The 16,806-nt window shown below is 29.9% G+C and overlaps 4 protein-coding genes and 1 long non-coding RNA gene across 10 annotated transcripts; 2 read left to right on the forward strand and 3 right to left on the reverse strand.

Annotated features, from left to right (window-relative positions):
• Window positions 1-29: 29 nt before the first annotated feature.
• On the reverse strand, window positions 30-2,053 carry LOC126867322 (alcohol dehydrogenase class-3). Its single transcript, XM_050621714.1, has 7 exons — window positions 1,886-2,053; window positions 1,402-1,645; window positions 1,095-1,315; window positions 812-1,028; window positions 607-737; window positions 258-532; window positions 30-170 (listed from the first exon to the last, which is right to left on the reverse strand). Exons 1-7 carry the CDS (start codon window positions 1,904-1,906, stop codon window positions 146-148), a joined length of 1,134 nt encoding a protein of 377 aa, XP_050477671.1. The 5' UTR covers window positions 1,907-2,053; the 3' UTR covers window positions 30-145.
• Window positions 2,054-2,373: 320 nt separating this feature from the next.
• Window positions 2,374-4,015, reverse strand: LOC126867334 (phosphatidylinositol-glycan biosynthesis class F protein). Of its 5 annotated transcripts, none has more exons than XM_050621738.1 (2): window positions 3,867-4,015; window positions 2,374-3,573 (listed from the first exon to the last, which is right to left on the reverse strand). In XM_050621738.1, the coding sequence occupies exon 2, from the start codon at window positions 3,553-3,555 to the stop codon at window positions 2,857-2,859; it is 699 nt and encodes a 232-aa protein (XP_050477695.1). In that variant the 5' UTR covers window positions 3,556-3,573; window positions 3,867-4,015; the 3' UTR covers window positions 2,374-2,856. The 5 variants fall into 5 exon arrangements, with proteins under 5 accessions (XP_050477695.1, XP_050477697.1, XP_050477694.1 ...); XM_050621740.1 differs by having other exon boundaries at window positions 3,846-3,961; XM_050621737.1 differs by lacking the exon at window positions 3,867-4,015 and adding an exon at window positions 3,710-3,836.
• Window positions 3,941-11,046, forward strand: LOC126867280 (E3 ubiquitin-protein ligase listerin). Of its 2 annotated transcripts, XM_050621560.1 has the most exons (22): window positions 3,941-4,087; window positions 4,367-4,576; window positions 4,653-4,919; window positions 5,005-5,120; window positions 5,206-5,560; window positions 5,633-5,817; window positions 5,890-6,025; window positions 6,107-6,793; window positions 6,864-7,068; window positions 7,152-7,503; window positions 7,574-8,051; window positions 8,136-8,251; window positions 8,327-8,480; window positions 8,546-8,709; window positions 8,792-8,975; window positions 9,058-9,232; window positions 9,304-9,640; window positions 9,704-9,850; window positions 9,950-10,080; window positions 10,158-10,561; window positions 10,658-10,825; window positions 10,900-11,046. In XM_050621560.1, exons 1-22 carry the CDS (start codon window positions 4,043-4,045, stop codon window positions 10,957-10,959), a joined length of 5,076 nt encoding a protein of 1,691 aa, XP_050477517.1. In that variant the 5' UTR covers window positions 3,941-4,042; the 3' UTR covers window positions 10,960-11,046. The 2 variants fall into 2 exon arrangements, with proteins under 2 accessions (XP_050477517.1, XP_050477518.1); XM_050621561.1 differs by lacking the exons at window positions 3,941-4,087; window positions 4,367-4,576 and having other exon boundaries at window positions 4,772-4,919; window positions 4,984-5,120.
• A 128-nt stretch (window positions 11,047-11,174) lies between these two features.
• On the forward strand, window positions 11,175-14,400 carry LOC126867354 (uncharacterized). The gene is made up of 4 exons (XM_050621791.1): window positions 11,175-11,465; window positions 12,465-12,664; window positions 13,824-13,967; window positions 14,169-14,400. The coding sequence occupies exons 1-4, from the start codon at window positions 11,459-11,461 to the stop codon at window positions 14,253-14,255; spliced, it is 438 nt and encodes a 145-aa protein (XP_050477748.1). The 5' UTR covers window positions 11,175-11,458; the 3' UTR covers window positions 14,256-14,400.
• On the reverse strand, window positions 12,672-14,530 carry LOC126867372 (uncharacterized). Its single transcript, XR_007690218.1, has 3 exons — window positions 14,385-14,530; window positions 13,801-13,984; window positions 12,672-13,597 (listed from the first exon to the last, which is right to left on the reverse strand). It is a non-coding gene; the product is annotated as an uncharacterized LOC126867372 (long non-coding RNA).
• Between the last annotated feature and the right edge of the window lie 2,276 nt (window positions 14,531-16,806).

The raw sequence follows: 16,806 nt of genomic DNA on the forward strand, positions 1-16,806 counted from the left end.
AAATAACTACACAGAAGTAAAAGAATGTATTTATGCAGAAATATATTATCTTTATTCATGAAAAGTATATATTACAAAATATCAAATATTTTAAGCCATAACTGAAATACAAATGATATAAAACCTAGTAAAGATTTAATCTTTTTTAATATTTGAGCACTATTCTTAAGCTGCAATTAAAAAAAATTCATATTTATTATCAAAAAATAACATCTATATTTCAAAGAACTTGTTAAACGCAGATTATTGAAACTTACCAGTTGCCTGAATGCAACAAATCGAATCCCTCATTAATCTTATTGAACGAAAGAGTATGTGTAATAAATTCATCAAGAATTAATTTTTTTGCCATGTAATCTTGCACCAAATTGGGAACACTATCTTTGGACTTCCATCCACCAAATGCAGTCCCTTTCCACACGCGTCCCGTTACCAATTGGAATGGACGAGTGCTAATTTCTTGACCAGCTGCAGCTACACCCACTATAATGGATGTGCCCCAACCCTTATGACAAGATTCCAATGCAGCTCTCTAAACATAAAAAATATGCTAAGAAAGCCACCCAGCAATTTATTAAAAATTTTGATTCAATATTTAAAACTTACCATAGTGTTCACATTACCAACACATTCAAAAGTAAAATCTAGTCCACCATCAGTTAATTCTATTAACACTTCCTGAATTGATTTGCTATAATCTTTAGGGTTAAGAAATTCAGTACATCCAAACTTTTTAGCTTGAAAGAATAAATTTTTTTTATTATTTCTCAACATTTTTCATGCAAAACTTCAATAAGTTCTTTTATCTTACCCAACTTGAATTTACTTGGATTCAGATCTATTCCAATAATACGCTTGGCACCAGCTTGCTTACAACCAAATGCAACTGCCAATCCCACTGCACCTAATCCCCATATAGCACATGAACTTCCAGGTGTTACCTTAGCAGTGTTTACAGCAGCACCATATCCAGTAGATACTCCACATCCCAACAAACATACTTTATCAAGTGGAGCAATAGGCTCAATCTGAATTATATAATGTCTTTAAATTATTTCAAGCAATTTTGAAATACCTACATAAAATAAAAGTACCTTAGCAAGAGAAATGTCTGCCACTACAGTATATTCAGAAAAAGTAGAGCAACCCATGAAATGGGCAAGGGTTTGTCCCTTGCAAGTAAATCTAGAAGTACCATCAGGCATTACACCTTTGCCTTGTGTAACACGAATTTTGCTACATAAGTTTGTATTTGGATGTTTACAGAATTTGCATTCTTTACATTGAGGAATGTATAATGGAATCACATGGTCACCTGTAATTTATATATAATATCTCTTAGTAGTTAGTAAATATGCAATAATATATAATATAATAAATAATATAACAGTAGTACAATACCAGCTTTAAATTCGGTAACATCTTCCCCAACACTTTCAACAATACCACTGCCTTCATGACCAAGAATACAAGGAAAAACTCCTTCTGGATCTAACCCATCTAAAGTATAGGCATCAGTATGGCACAAAGCTACAGCTACAACTTTAATTCTTACTTCATGAGCTTTTGGTGGTGCAACTTCAACTTCTTCTAACGAGAGAGGCTGTTTCTCCTTCCACGCTACAGCAGCTTTACATTTAATTACCTAACATACAAAAATATTTTAATTCGTTATTTATTTGATCATAAATTACTGATCGCTATCTTTAACTTGGATAAATAGCTATCAAAGAATATGAAAAGGTATGTATAATTCTTAAAATAACCGTTTTTTGATTAAACGAAAATTATTTCAATGTAACGATTTATTGTAACAAATGAGTTACTTAGATTCAATTTAATCGTAACAATGGAACAAAACAATTTGTCAGAAAGAAATAAATACCTTTCCAGCTTTGTTCGACATTATTGTAAAATGCAATAGTTAATAAACGGTGTAAAAAGAAGCAAAAGTTGAATAAACAGTACTACGATGAATGTTAATCACACCGGTCACGATACGTTTAGCAATCAAATGAAATAAATTGAAGGTCGTTATTTTAATGCTACTGACATCTAGTGCTTGAAAATTTGTACTCTAAAATCAATACAAAGATCTATACAAAATTTTAATGCAATTTATAACTTCAAAATAATTTATAAATGTATCAAATATGTATAATAATCGTTTAATATAATTCAAATAAATTTATTCACAATCTAGCTGTAATAATTTTGTATTATCCAATATATCAACATCCTATTATATAAAAATAACGGTACAAATTTGTATGAATTTTTAAATGAAAAAATAAAATTTGTTATTAGAGGGAAGCATATTTCAAAGGTAGTATTTAGCAAAATTTGTATTTATGTAATTTATTGAACACAATATTTCAATAAAAAGTATATAACGATTTTTATTAACAAAATTTTATTCTGACAACATTTTAATCTCAAACATTATCAAATTATTACATCAGAAACATTATATAATTTGACCTAATATGACTTCTATCGGAGATAAAGCCTACTTTGTATGGTACAATTTTTATTCTGTTTAGCTGTTTCTACAACTTGTACATAGATTTATAAATCATCCTCTTAACTTTTATCTTTCATATTGCATTGTATAAAGTAGCAAATAATTTTGGTGTCATTAATAAAGACTAAAAAATTTTTCATTGCATATCATTCAAAATGCACAATCACTCTCCAGTAGTTTCAAGTTGCTTCAAAACTATAATAATACAGAAGAGATCAATTAATTATAAACACGTCTCAATATTGAAATAAATTATTCCATGTACAAAATGTTACATTTATCAATTGGAATTTATCACTTTCAATTTTATTTATTTGCACAATCACTGATATTTATCTGTGAACTTTCTTATCTAATGCCAACATAGGTAATGTTTTTACAAGTGTAATAAAATGTGCAACTGTATAGCCAAGGAGAGCACCTAAAACACATGGAATTGGCCAAGCTTGCCATGGTCGATCCCAATCTAGTGGGATCACAATAGCACCCAACCATGTGCCTAAAAGAGTAGCTTGAATGTTTGTCTTTATAGCATCTACTAGAACATTGCCTTTCTGTGATTGTGCTCCTGTTATTATTTCTAGTGCACCATCCACTCCTAAATGCAAACTTGCAGGAACAAATGTGAGTGTAGTCAGTGTGGCAGTGAGCATAGTAGTTTCTTCATGATGCATGAATACTGGTGCACCAAACAATATGATTATAATGTAATATACAATGGATAAAAGGAAACCAGCTAACAGAAATTTGAAAATTTCTTTTAGATATCTAGACCAAGTTCTTCTAGCTCTTGAAGATGTCTTTAATTCAGTTTTTGTTATAAGCGTAGTTTCAGAGTGAAACATGGGAAACATCAATTTGATTACTTCTGCAAAAAGCAGAATCAATAGTACTGGAATGAATTTATACTTTCCCACATTATACAAATTATCATTTAACTTAAGTAATATCAGAATGCCAGGGAAGTAAATGCAAGTAAATGAACAATATAACAATAGCAACCTTTGACTCAATTTGTTTCCAACACTCATCTCCCTTATTTTCCTAACCTGTAATAGAAAATTGAAATGTATTCATGCTAAAAAATTTTCAAAATATTTTAAGTATATTTAGTAATTACTGTTTACTTAATACAATATAAAATAATCCTTCCTAATTTAATATTCGATACAATGCTAGATATACCATATATAAGATATATAATAATATACTAGATATAAATATATCATTATATTTTGTTAGATTTTTTAAATCTTTTAAAAGATTTAACGAGATTTTCATACATATTATCTTTTAATAAAATAGTACTATTAAGACGTACAAATAAATAAAAATTACGCACAATTTCAGCTTTTAATTGAATGGGAAAAGGTATATCACAATAAAAAAAAATATATTCACATGTACACAAGCATTAATAGATCAGCTGTTCCAAACGTTATACTAGTACGAAAGTGAATGCTCAAAATTTATGTGTAGTCACAATATTTCTTGTTTCTTGTTGTTCTTGTAATTATCATGGGAAAGAATAAACAAGCGCAACGAACCAAAAATAATGTAAAAGTAAGGGAAAATTTATATTTATTGAAAAGATTAATTTGTATAAAAATTTTATAGGTTAAGTTTTATTATTATAACAATTTTTCTTAATCCAAAATTATTATATTTCTATAAAAAAATTATATAGTAATAACAATTGTATAAAATCATATCTTTTTAAAATAGTTATTTAATTTTAATCATTATATCAAAATTTTTTATATTCTTTGATGCAATCCGTCAATGAAAATTTTGAATCATTATTACAAACATTTCAATATTATTGTTATTTATCATTTATAGCCATCAAACAGCAGCAGAAGTGCAGAACTCCTGGGCACTTCGATGCCAAATTTTGTTGGTTTCTCAGCTGTAAAGGATGGAGGATATGTACCTATATTACCAGGTTTAGCACTTTGCAATACAAATGAGGTTGAAATGAATAATGTTGATAATAATTTTCAAATAGTACTAAAAAAAATGAATAAGAAAGATTCAACAACAAAATGCAAGGTGACAAACAATTATCTCTATTATGTACAAAAATAAATATTGAAGACTAAAAATTTTTATTTTTGATATTTTTCAGGCATTAAAAGAATTTGCTATTTTGTGTAAAGATTCAGAAATTTCAGCTGTGGAAGGAATGTTACCATTCTGGCCACGATTGTATTGTGCCTTAGCAATTGATATAGAACACAGAGTAAGAGAAACTGTACAGTTAGCACACGCAGCTGTTGTAAAACGTGTAGGTAGGGGTATAGCAATGTATTTGAAACAGCTAGCTGGAGCTTGGTTCACTTCTCAATATGATACATATCCTCCAGCTGCATCTGCTGCTAGTAATTCATTTAATGTAAGTGACTATAATTTATTAATAATAAAAACTTGAAACTACCAAAATTAATATCTACTTTAAGGTGAATATTTTTTACATATAGGATACGTTTCCACCAAAAAAAGTTATTGATGCCATTGTGCATTGTCAACATGAAATCTTGACTTATATCTGTGATAATATTACTGTTCATAATGCCCAGACTTTATCTATACAAAAGTATGTTTCTTATGCAAATATATATTTTTTAAAAAATGTAAGAGATGTAGATTATAGGACTTATTATATTACAATTTATTATTAGGAACCTTACTACAGAGGAAATGGAATTAAAATATCAGAGTGTGCTAATATCTAGTTTATATGGATACAGTGTTTATTTGAAGAAAGTTCCTATCCAAAAAATTGAGGATATGATTGATATTCATAATAAAATTATAAACAGCAACAAATTTTGGAAGCTAGCTAAAAATGATTCTGTCCCAGTCAAAACAGCTTTCTTTAGTGTACTAACATCAATGATTGAGAATGCTAATCTATTACTGCAAAATGAAAAAAAAAAAACTGTAACAACTATCATAAATAATCTTGATGAAACAGAACCTGCATTGTTGACGGCTGTATGGGAATCTATGCTTAGTACTATAAACAAAATAGAGGTAAATGATTATTATCTATACTGTTTTTGACATCATGAGTTTACAACATTAAATGACATATTATCTTTTCAGGACTGGTACACTGTAGTAAATATTGAGAAACTAGTATTACCGGCGTTATGGCGTGTTTTACGAAGTGGACAATGTTGCGCTAGTATTGTTTATCCAAATTTATTACCCTTTATTAGTCAATTTCCAAAACTAAATGTTGATCCTCATTACTTGTATATATCTTTCTTCAACCATATGCGACAAGGGTATTTAATTAATCAATTGAATTAAGTGTCTTAATTATATTAAATTACTCAGCATTCATTAATTTTTTCCAGATTTTCCGTTAAAAGTGTACAAATGAGCCGTTCTGAGATGCTTGCGGTGACGACATCGTTCACCGAATGTTTGCGTTATACAGTATTTTCAAATGTTAATAATCGAAACTTATGTAATGCTCTACTCATTGAACAGGTTTTTATTTTATCCACTTATGTACTACCGTGATGATTTCTACAAAAGGAATATTTATAACTAATTGATTAATTATTTTAGCTCATACCATCATTAGAAATGTGTTTGAAAGAAAATAGTCCAATGAAACAAATATTTTTTTGTGAAATTACTCATTTAATACGATATTGGAGTAAAAATCGGCACAATGATGATTATAAACTTTATTCTTGTTTGATACAAGAATTTTGGCGAAATCTTGATATATTGTTCACTTCACTTTTAAATGCCAACGAAAAATCCGAAACATTTGATACTCCAGATACAAATAATTCTCAAATAGAATTTCTAAACATATTAAGGACAGCCCCTGAGCAGTATCGGAAAAATTTGCAGGTGAAATTTTGTAATCCGGAGGAGAATGTAACAACTCAATCTCAAATACAAAATATGGAAGATGATACCGATATTGAATTTGTTGCTGAGCTTAATAAGTTTGTCAGTTCCCTTTGCATAAAATATTTTAACCACATTATTGGGAAACGTGAAAAACAATATGTCACATACCTAAACAAGCTTATAACTTGTTTTGAAAGCGATGAACTTTTTAAAAATTTATCCGACTTTCTTAAAACGCAAATTAATTTACTTAATTTCTGTAATGAAATTTTACAAAATTGGTTATTGGAACGATCAAAAGAAACTGAACATATAATAGAACTAATATTCAATCTTATGAAGTACATGGATCATTCTGAAAAAAACGAAATTTTAAAATCATTAATAGAGGTAAAAGATAAACATTGTTTTACGTGTTATTAAAAGGATATATATCACTGTACATTTTATTTGCTTTCAGTTTGATGATATTATAACTACAAAAAGTGTCATACAGTGCGCTTTATCTAAGAAACATAGAAATGATGTTATAGTACAGAAATGGTGTTCACAATCTAAGATTAATAGTATATTGATAGAAGTAGCAAAGGAAATTGCTTCAAGCAATTATTCAAGTAAAAATCAGAATCTTATATTGTCATCTTTTGAACCTCTAGAGGATGGTAGTAAGTTCTTGATATTTATTTAATTTGATTGCATTTTGTTAGTACAATACAGATAAATATTACATATACATATATTTTTTTAGGTTTGCTAATAAAAGAAGAAGCGGTCAATGAAATTATATCTATACTTTGCAATTCATTCTATGAAATAGATGAGATGTATCTGTTAGATTTCACCTATTTAATTTGCTGTATTGTTCCATTAGCATGCTCTCATAAGGGAACAACAGCAGGAGCAATACAAATATTAGGAACCCTTTTCGAATTGCGTTCACATAATTATTTCAGTAATAATTCTGACTACTATCTGATAGATACAATGCGAGATGTATGGACGAAAGAACTTTTGAAAACAGTTCGAGAACTTTCACGATCTGAATTTATTAATTTGACTAAAATGTTTGCGACTTCTATGTGGAAAAAGATATATAATCGGTAAGAAAATATGTTCATTATTTATAAAGTATTTTAATCCACTTTTTATAATATTTTCATTATGTTCCAGAAATGAAGAATATGATAAAGAAATATTGGTTAACATAGCCGTTGATTTTCTTGAAACTATACTTGATAGTGGAATCTTCTATGCAGAAGAAATTATTTTAACATTTTTAACAGATTCTGATATCACAACATGGATAGCTGAAACAACTGGGATAATCATATATGGTGAAGTAATAACTGGTGAACTGCATGTGTCATCTCTTGATCAAAATATACAAATTCACCAGAAATGTATGTCTATTGATTTAACCAGTAATACAATAACGGATAATACTGAGAGTTGCTTAAAATGGGCATTGTTTAATATAAATTTATTAAATAATCTATGTTTGAGATCAATTAGCAAATGTAAAACGGAAGAATCCAGTACTGAAGAATTATTGATACACAATTTGAATTTACCAGGAGCTACAAATTTATTAATTACTGTTATATATTCGATTATTTTGGGCGAACTTTACTCCAAACATTACAAATCTGTAAGTATAGTCATAGCTTGTAATATAGGAACACTTAATTTCAATAAGAAAGGAATTAATATTTCACTGAACAATTATTTTCAGACCAAATGCTATAATAATGTAAATAAAACTTTAGTGACTGTACAAGATAGTTTTAAACAATTGCAGATATATATTAATGAAGATACATTTAATGAAATTCGTGATTATATAACAATGTATGTATTTTGAATAAGTCTTTTTAATAAGAGAATTATTTTATAAAATATTACTCACTTTGATCATATTTGCAGGAATTTTTCGAAATACGGAAGTATGTTATCATATATAATATACTTTTGTTGTACAGAATTATGTCCTACCAAAGAACCTAAAGAATTATTTGAATGTTACAAAAGTAGTGACATATTTTCTCTAAATGCAGAAATAATGCTTCAAAGGCTACAGGTATTGCACTATTAATTTTAAAATTAATTTTTAATTCCATAGAGTAACAGAAAATTTTATCTTAGATTCTATCCAAATTTGAAAATTTGGATAATACCTTGTATACATGGAAGACGGACGATAATATTTCTGAATTAATACTGACAAGAACCATGTTGATTAAAGAAGAAGATATTTCGAAGTACTGTAGAATTGTGGAAAACAATCCTTCATTACCAGATGATAACATGTATTTTAACATGTGTTTTATATCATAAATGTCAAACTTCTAAAAATCAAAAATATATAACGCTTTTATGTTTCTTTTACAGTGAAATTTCTGAAATTTCCTGGGATAAATTAAATATACCTTTGGAACTTATAAGATTGTCAACAGAACTCGTAAAGAAAATTCCATCCAAATTAACATATAAACATTGGAATTTTATATTAATATCTATAATCCTATGGCCGCTTTCTGTTACTAATTCAGAACAAAATATTAATAATTTTAAGGTGCGCATCTAATTATCTATATTGTCTGAAAATAATGTATATTATAAATTTGGCTTATTTTTATTTATATTGGTATCTACAGGTATCTACAATGATAGTAGCCATTTGCCAACTTTATCACGCAGTGCAAGATTTAATTAACAAGCATGAACAGGAAAAGATAAAAGTCATGTCACCAAAGATATTAGATGAATGGAGAAATGCTCTCGTCAGTGATGCACAAAGTGGAATTGTTCACTGTTGGATGCTTTACGCAGGTATATTTATGATTTAAATTTTAAATCATTGACTTTTTGTTTGCAATTTATAACTATATTTTGTGTTTCAGATTCGTATAATGAAAAAACAACAGCTTTGAAACCTGTCCTATTGTTGGATCACTTAGGAAAAGCTATAAAAATGGTGAATGGAAATGTAATTTTCAAAAGTTACATATCTCTCACAACAACTGTTGAGCTGGCATTGAAATTACTTCAGTCTCCCATAGCTAGTATACAATTAGGAGCATATCATATATTAAAGCACGCAGTACCAGTGCTTGTGCAACAAGACAAAGATACTGCTGAATTAGAAAATTTCAATGTAAATAGCCTGAACATTAAAAAAATGGAAAAAGTACTTCAGAATACGCAAAATATCGTAAATATCATTCTAATGGATTTCAAGTAAGTTTTCAGTTATTTCTTTATTCACAGAAAACAAACTTTTAATTTATGATATTTTCCTAGATTATGTGATACTGTGAGTTGTACTATTCAACCATACACAGATTCTTATACTTATACTGTCGGATATTTATTATCATGGGCTATCGTCCTAGAAATGTGTGCAAATGCTCATGGAGATTTACTATATCAATATGCAGAGATACTTAAGTAAATATGTTACTTATTTTCAATTGAAAATTCACTTTCAGAGATTTTATTAATTCTAATTAATATTAAGGTTTCAATACTTATATATATGTGTTTTAGGGATAATTTTTTTCCTAATTTATTAAATAACATATTTCGATTAATGCCAGTGGAAGTGCTTCAAGACAATAAGAACAAGGGTGCTAAATTAATGGAAATTTTTTCTACTGAACCATCTCTAGATTTTTTCGGTAATAATATTTAAATTGCCTTTTGCTTTTGTTATATATAACTTTTGTTTTAATATCTATTCATTTATATCTCATAGAAAGTTGGACAGAATGGAGACTTGACCATATCGTATGTTGGTTATACACGAATAGTTTAAGACATTTACCAGTGTTAGTGAGACAATGGTGGAGTACTGCTGACAGTAGAGTCAGTGCCGCCGTGGATAAGATTACAACTCACTATGTTAGTCCTATGCTTTGTCAAGAGGAACTTCTCAACAATAAATTACAAAGCATCGAAAACATGCAAGTGAAGGTACATCCAACATTCCGCGAAGTGGTAGCTTTGTATCAAATGGATGATACAAAACTGGAACTTAATATTGTATTGTCACCTAATCATCCATTGGGACCAGTTACTGTTGAACCTGGACAACACGCGGGTGGTACAGTGAATTGGAGGAATTGTCACATGCAATTGTCCATATTTCTTACACATCAAGTAATAATTTATCAACATTAGTCAATTAAATTAATTAATTAATGTTTATAAGCATAAAACAATTAAGGAAATTTGTATTTTGTTTCCTTTTTATAGAATGGCTCCGTATGGGATGGACTCACATTATGGAAAAGAAACTTAGACAAGAAGTTTGCTGGTGTAGAAGAATGTTGCATATGTTTCAGTATTTTTCATATAAACACATATCAAATACCAAAATTATCGTGTCATACATGTCGCAAGAAATTTCATACTTCATGCCTGGTAAGTTTTTAGTATCCTTAATATTTAATAAAATTTCGTATGATTAATGCCGAAATATTCACTTTGCTTTTCAGTATAAATGGTTTAGTACAAGTCAGAAGCCCACATGTCCGATTTGTAGGAATATATTTTAATCTATTATATCATTTATAAAAAATAATTTGTATTTCTGTGTAAGTAAATAAATTAATGTATGTACATAATAAAATTAATGAAAGAGATCTATTGTCAATCAATTATATAACATTGTATAAATTTTCTGCCCAATGTAAATTATGTAGAAAACCAATAAGCTTAAATTTACAGCAAATGATTCAAAAAGTTAATTCCGATTAAATCAAGCTGCCTATACATTTAATGTGTTTCATTAATCAATTGAACGTCATTTAAAATTATAAAAATGTGTACATGAAATGTTTAATACTTCATCGAAAATTATTTAATATCGATAAGAAATTTCTACCTAAGATATGATTGATCAATCTATGGTATTTTCCGCAAAGAACTGTTTCATACGGTTTAAAGAGAATGCAAATAATATAGAATGTGATAAGATTACAACTGCTTTTAATCAGGTGTAGGTAACAGATAAGCATCACTCTTTTGGAAAATTCAGTAGTATCAGGTTCAGAGATGCCAGGTAAGCTGTAATATAACTTTATACAAATCATGTCATTATATCAACTTGTTTCATTAATAGACAATAATTGTATCTCGATACAGAGTATTTCATGTTTATCCCGCCAAATGTTGTCAGTATATTGTATAATTAAACATAAGAAGAAGATGTTATATAAACATGGGTTTGTAAATAATTTATTACGAAATTATAACAAAAATACTAAAATTACTAGTGAACGGATTCGCACTCGATCGATTAGTTATGTTTACTGAAGTTCTTGTTTAAATGGTCGTCAGCTCTTGTAAATACAAATAGCAAAGCACTTACTACCCCATGTTTACATAAAATTTTTTTTTTTTGTTTTTAACTGTAGAATATGCTGACACCGTTTGGCAGGATAAAAATAAAATATCTTGTATATCTTCAACAGCATATTCTCTATTTGGGAAATTAAAAATTTAAACTCTTCTACTAATCCCATACTTATCGCCAATAAATTAAAAGATATCCAAATTTTAATTCTACATTCATTGTTTACATGTAACAAAAATATTCACTCAGAAATTCTGAACATTAAATAACGAAGAATAAAATAATTCCATTATAAATGCCGATATTTATCTTTTCTTTTTTTCATATTCAGATTTTTATTTTCATTTATACGTATGGGCGCCAGACACCTTTTATTTGTTCTTCTCTTATCACTTGGGAAATTGAATTCTAGGAAAGTCTTATCGAGAAATGACGATTGCTTGCAATATCGTATATGAATCATATTACGGTTACAGTCATACTATTTATATGCCCCTATCTATTTTATAATATAGCTTTTAACGTTAAACTTACCTACACTATATTTAGGTACTTAAGAAAAAGATAACTTATAGCTACGATAAGTAAATATCAGTTTTTTATTACGCAACCGATGCAAGTCAAAAGAAAATATAATTATAGATAAGAATATAAATTTGATAAAGAAAAATTATTGGTAAATTAAAAAAATTTCTTTCATCAAAGCTTATAGGTGGGTTAATCGAAGTGCAGGGCAAAATTTGCCGGAAACCGCGGTCACCGGAGGTCGTGACATAGATGGGTCAACCATCTACGTCGGCAGAGCTTTCCACGACGGTGACATGATTCCAGCGAAAGTAATCCCCGATAAAAATATCGCCTATGTCTGTCACAATGGAGAAGAACACCAGAAACATGATTTCGAAGTAAGTCAAACGCAAAACGCTACGCATCATTACATTCAAATCGTTCAGTCTTTTATAGACGACCATTCATTAATCACTAATAATTTAGAAGACCGAAAACTAAAATTAATTCCGCAAAATAAATTTATCTCGAGTGATCATCTTTAGAAAACATTAACAAAATGAGTTGAAGTTAACAAGGGAACTTGCTATAGTCTCCAAACTTTTCAATGAAATTAAAAACATTCTTGATATTGTAAAATAATCCTTTATATGAAATTCAATTGAGAAATATATTAATATGGCGTATTAACAATTATTTCTTTTACATTCTCCTCTATCTTCCGTTATCTTCAACTATCTTAACTTTTTATTCCGAGAGCCAGCGATTGGAGGAAATTAAAAACAGCGGGAAACTGAAATTCGGTCGAGTGATTTTAATAAATAATACATTTTTCCAATGACGAACCTAATCATCCGGTGTAACCATATAATCAACCTCTTTACACACACAAACACGGAATCGAGATTTTGTGTCAAGGCGAAGTCGTTTTGCGGCACGGGATTGGAATACGGTTTATACGATCTGCATCATCCTTTAGCTAGTTTGTGCGATTACGAATTACGCGGTTGCCTTGGATCTTGAAAAGCTAAAACTAACAATTCGTTACTTGCATTTCTCATGTAATCATCTTTCTTTCATTTAAATGGCTTACTACCTTACGTTTTCACTCGTCTGTCCGCGCAAGGCAAAACATCTCATGAATCATAACAGATCATTCAAACTCTTCATCAAATATTTTGCATTCCAGATAAGAAGTTATTTTGAATAATCGCCTAAGGAGCTTATTATCATCCAATCCATGGAGAAATATAAAATACTGTCAAAGTATTCAGATAATCGAGTCGCACAAAAATCAAACTGTAACTCCATCGAAGTTAATCGTTCGATTACTGAAAAATTACATTATTATGTACATTAATTATGTATATTCTGATATTTTATAACTGAGAAACTTTCGGAAAATAGAATTGATCAGCTGAACCTTTACACCACTCAATTATTGTGTTTCCAATGTGATATTTAAATTTAACAATTGTATTTAGTGACTTATGAAAAAAGATTGTTCAGATAAGATTTTAATAAAATTAATTACCGATTGATTTTTATTTTCTGTAGGTTTTGTGCAAAGGAGAATTCGAATGGGAGTTCTCCTCCAACGGAGCAATCCCAGGCGACGCGGTGATCGCAGGACAGACCTCCGATGGAGAACCTCTGTATGTTGGCCGTGTTCTCCATAATGGATCCCAAACAGTTGGCAAGGTCGGAGTTTACTGTTCCTATAACCGTACAGAAAATTTATATTCCTAATGTAACATTGATCTTAATTAAGATTGATCAGTGTCACATAGAAAAGAAAGAGTACAAGAAAAAACATGACGCTAGATCTAATAGAACAAAATACCTTGAATTTGAAAGGACGTTTAAAAATGAGACTATTAATGAAAATATTGTTTCCTACAGGTTCAACCTAGCCATGGATGCTTATACATCCCCTTCGACGGCGAGGAATTGTCTTTCAAAGACTACGAAGTGCTCGTAATTCATTGAGTATAATAAAACTAAGGTTGTCAGTTCTTATTAATGGGAATAGCATTCTTTATATGATATGCCACATAATATGCCATTTTTATTGAAATTGTACACATTAATCATCTCTCAAAATAAATAAATTATTACCTGTTCTCTTTCACAATCTTTGATTTGCTGTAAAATCTCTCTTATCCAAACCACACGAATTTGAAAATAATGTAAAATTGAAATGTAGTCGATAAGATAATAATGGTGATACTAATTATTTGTTAAATATCGTATCTAAATGTGAAGTAATTCATTCTGACTTATCGAAAGATATTAATCATCTTTAGGAATGAATTTAGGAAATGTAGCTCTTTTGGCGTTGTTAATGGAACGATTTTTTGCGTTCAAGAATATTTGGTTGCAATGATGAATAATAATATTAACACAGACTATGTATAGATATATTTCAGTCAATTTTTGTATAAATTTTAATGATATATTTAAACTTTTGATTTAAAAGTTACATATCACCAAAAAATTAAGTAAAGAATTGTATCCTTTTACAAATTTACACAGAATTTTGCAAGAAAGACTAATCTACGTTAAACAACCGACGGTCTTATTAACCGACTTAAACGTGCAGGATGAAAGGAAAGAACGAGATGACCGGATTCCAGTTGGTCGCTCGATCATCGAGCCGGTCTGTTCCGAGATGAAGCGCGCGATGTCAGCGGACGTGCCGGAGAAACACGAAAACAACGGGTCTGTTACGACTCTGAATCGAATATTTTATAGCATTGCTTGAATTACGAGCATTACTCACTTGACGGCGTTATGACTATCGACTTAAGAGCCAGGGCCGTAACTTACACCTTTAATCCTGCCACGAGCCATTTTTACGTTTTTCAACCCTACAATTCCTATAAAACATCCCTTGAATATCTTATTTTAACTCTTACGACCTAAACTTTTCTATTTTTCTTCCTTGCAGAAATTGATAATAATTAGACTGATAGTTTCAAAATTCGGACATGTAAGACTCGATAGCTTGAATAGGTTTATAGACATTGACTAGATCACGCTGAAATAAAAGAAAATCTTTTGTCAAACTACCATTGTCTCTCCAAACAAATTTCTAAAGTAATTTAGCAATTCATAAAGGAATCTCCAATTGTAGGTAGAAATAAAAACTTAGTGAGACATATGAACGATAGGATGAATAAAAATATTGTGAACGTATTAGAACATTAGAACTACCGGACTGCATTATAACGTATATTGGATTAATTAAAAGTAAAGAGATCAGAAACACTCATTGGATATATATGCTCCATTAGGAAAGGATTAGATCATAGCGAATACTAAATCATTGTGTTGATAGTGAAACTCGATGAATATCTATGAAGCTGAGTGGAAAATGTTACAATTGCATTTTTTGTCCAGAAAACTAGATAAATTTCCAGATTTTTATGAGCACATATAGTAATGTATTTTAATATTTAGAAGCATAGACGTGTCTCTATTAGAATTCATGTATATCCAGTTTTCTTCCCAAAAGAGATATCGTCACTTATATTTGTGAGCTACTTATTCATTAGCGAATGGAGATATCACGGCAATGACCAAATTTCAACGAAAGCTCGATGGTCTAGAAAAATCTTGAGGCCATCGGGCAACGCGGGAACGAAGGAACGTAATTGCCAATTCGTCGCAATTGGTCGCCCAACAAAACGTGATTACGGGACCAGAAAGGTCCGGCGCGCATATCGTCGTCGTTGAGTATATACCTACTTAATACAATCTTTGATTTATCGTTCTATATGACCTCAGAAGGGTTAGGACACGGCCCTGCCTGAAATAGGATCTAGTCGTAGAAGACAAGACGGGCAGATATGATTATTTTATCAACAAATTGCTACATTTAAACGGCTCTTCGGTACTGCCCTATCGAGAGAAGTCGCACTCAACGGTACTCGCTATGTTTACGCGTATCTTCGACCACGATCAGAATAACAGGGTGCCTTTACATCCTTTCTAACAGTTAGTAGGATAAATAGACGAAAAGCGACGAGTTGCTTTGGATTTTTATGAAATAGAGGAATCGTTGATTCGTTGAATCGTTCATCGTTGATAAAATTAACTCTTTCAAGATTGAATTCTTTTTTAATCTGTGGAAAAATTATTTTTTATTAATTATTGATAAGAGAAACACATCTTGGCGGATGGTTTTTTTAAAGGAGACCAATAATACATCAAAATTTGAGGTCAGTTTTATCGAAAATAAATATAATACATTTATCGTTTAGTTAATTAGTAATTTTTTAATTGTTGCGTCATCATTCGATATTTGTCAGGAGATTTACGAAGGATTGCCTGCCCAAGGCAATATCAAGACAAGGTATGAATTTTGTGGAAGGATTTCTTACAACATACCGATTCTAAAAACGCTACTACATCAGGACTGGTTGTCCTCATACTTCTAACACATCGACATAATCTTAATAAAGATGAAAAAAGAACGTGATATTCGACGAGACAAACAAGAGTTTCGCGCTTGACCCACATTCATCTGACTCTAGTG

Source organism: Bombus huntii, chromosome 7 (assembly GCF_024542735.1).
Source record: "Bombus huntii isolate Logan2020A chromosome 7, iyBomHunt1.1, whole genome shotgun sequence".
NCBI lineage: Eukaryota > Metazoa > Arthropoda > Insecta > Hymenoptera > Apidae > Bombus > Bombus huntii.

Excerpts from the sequence above, each read along its gene's own strand:
- LOC126867334 (XM_050621737.1), bottom strand. The coding sequence starts at position 3,805 with ATGAAAATCTCGTTAAATCTTTTAAAAGATTTAAAAAATCTAACAAAA. Across the intron at positions 3,574-3,709 it reads TATTATATATCTTATATATG|GTTAGGAAAATAAGGGAGAT; the intron begins GTATATCTAGCA and ends TTTCTATTACAG.
- LOC126867354 (XM_050621791.1), top strand. Across the intron at positions 12,665-13,823 it reads ACCAGAAACATGATTTCGAA|GTTTTGTGCAAAGGAGAATT; the intron begins GTAAGTCAAACG and ends TATTTTCTGTAG. Across the intron at positions 13,968-14,168 it reads GATCCCAAACAGTTGGCAAG|GTTCAACCTAGCCATGGATG; the intron begins GTCGGAGTTTAC and ends TGTTTCCTACAG.
- LOC126867280 (XM_050621560.1), top strand. The coding sequence starts at position 4,043 with ATGGGAAAGAATAAACAAGCGCAACGAACCAAAAATAATGTAAAA. Across the intron at positions 9,641-9,703 it reads ATCATTCTAATGGATTTCAA|ATTATGTGATACTGTGAGTT; the intron begins GTAAGTTTTCAG and ends ATATTTTCCTAG. Across the intron at positions 10,826-10,899 it reads AATTTCATACTTCATGCCTG|TATAAATGGTTTAGTACAAG; the intron begins GTAAGTTTTTAG and ends TTTGCTTTTCAG.
- LOC126867322 (XM_050621714.1), bottom strand. The coding sequence starts at position 1,906 with ATGTCGAACAAAGCTGGAAAG. Across the intron at positions 1,029-1,094 it reads CAGACATTTCTCTTGCTAAG|ATTGAGCCTATTGCTCCACT; the intron begins GTACTTTTATTT and ends TATATAATTCAG. Across the intron at positions 533-606 it reads TTGGTAATGTGAACACTATG|AGAGCTGCATTGGAATCTTG; the intron begins GTAAGTTTTAAA and ends TTTTATGTTTAG.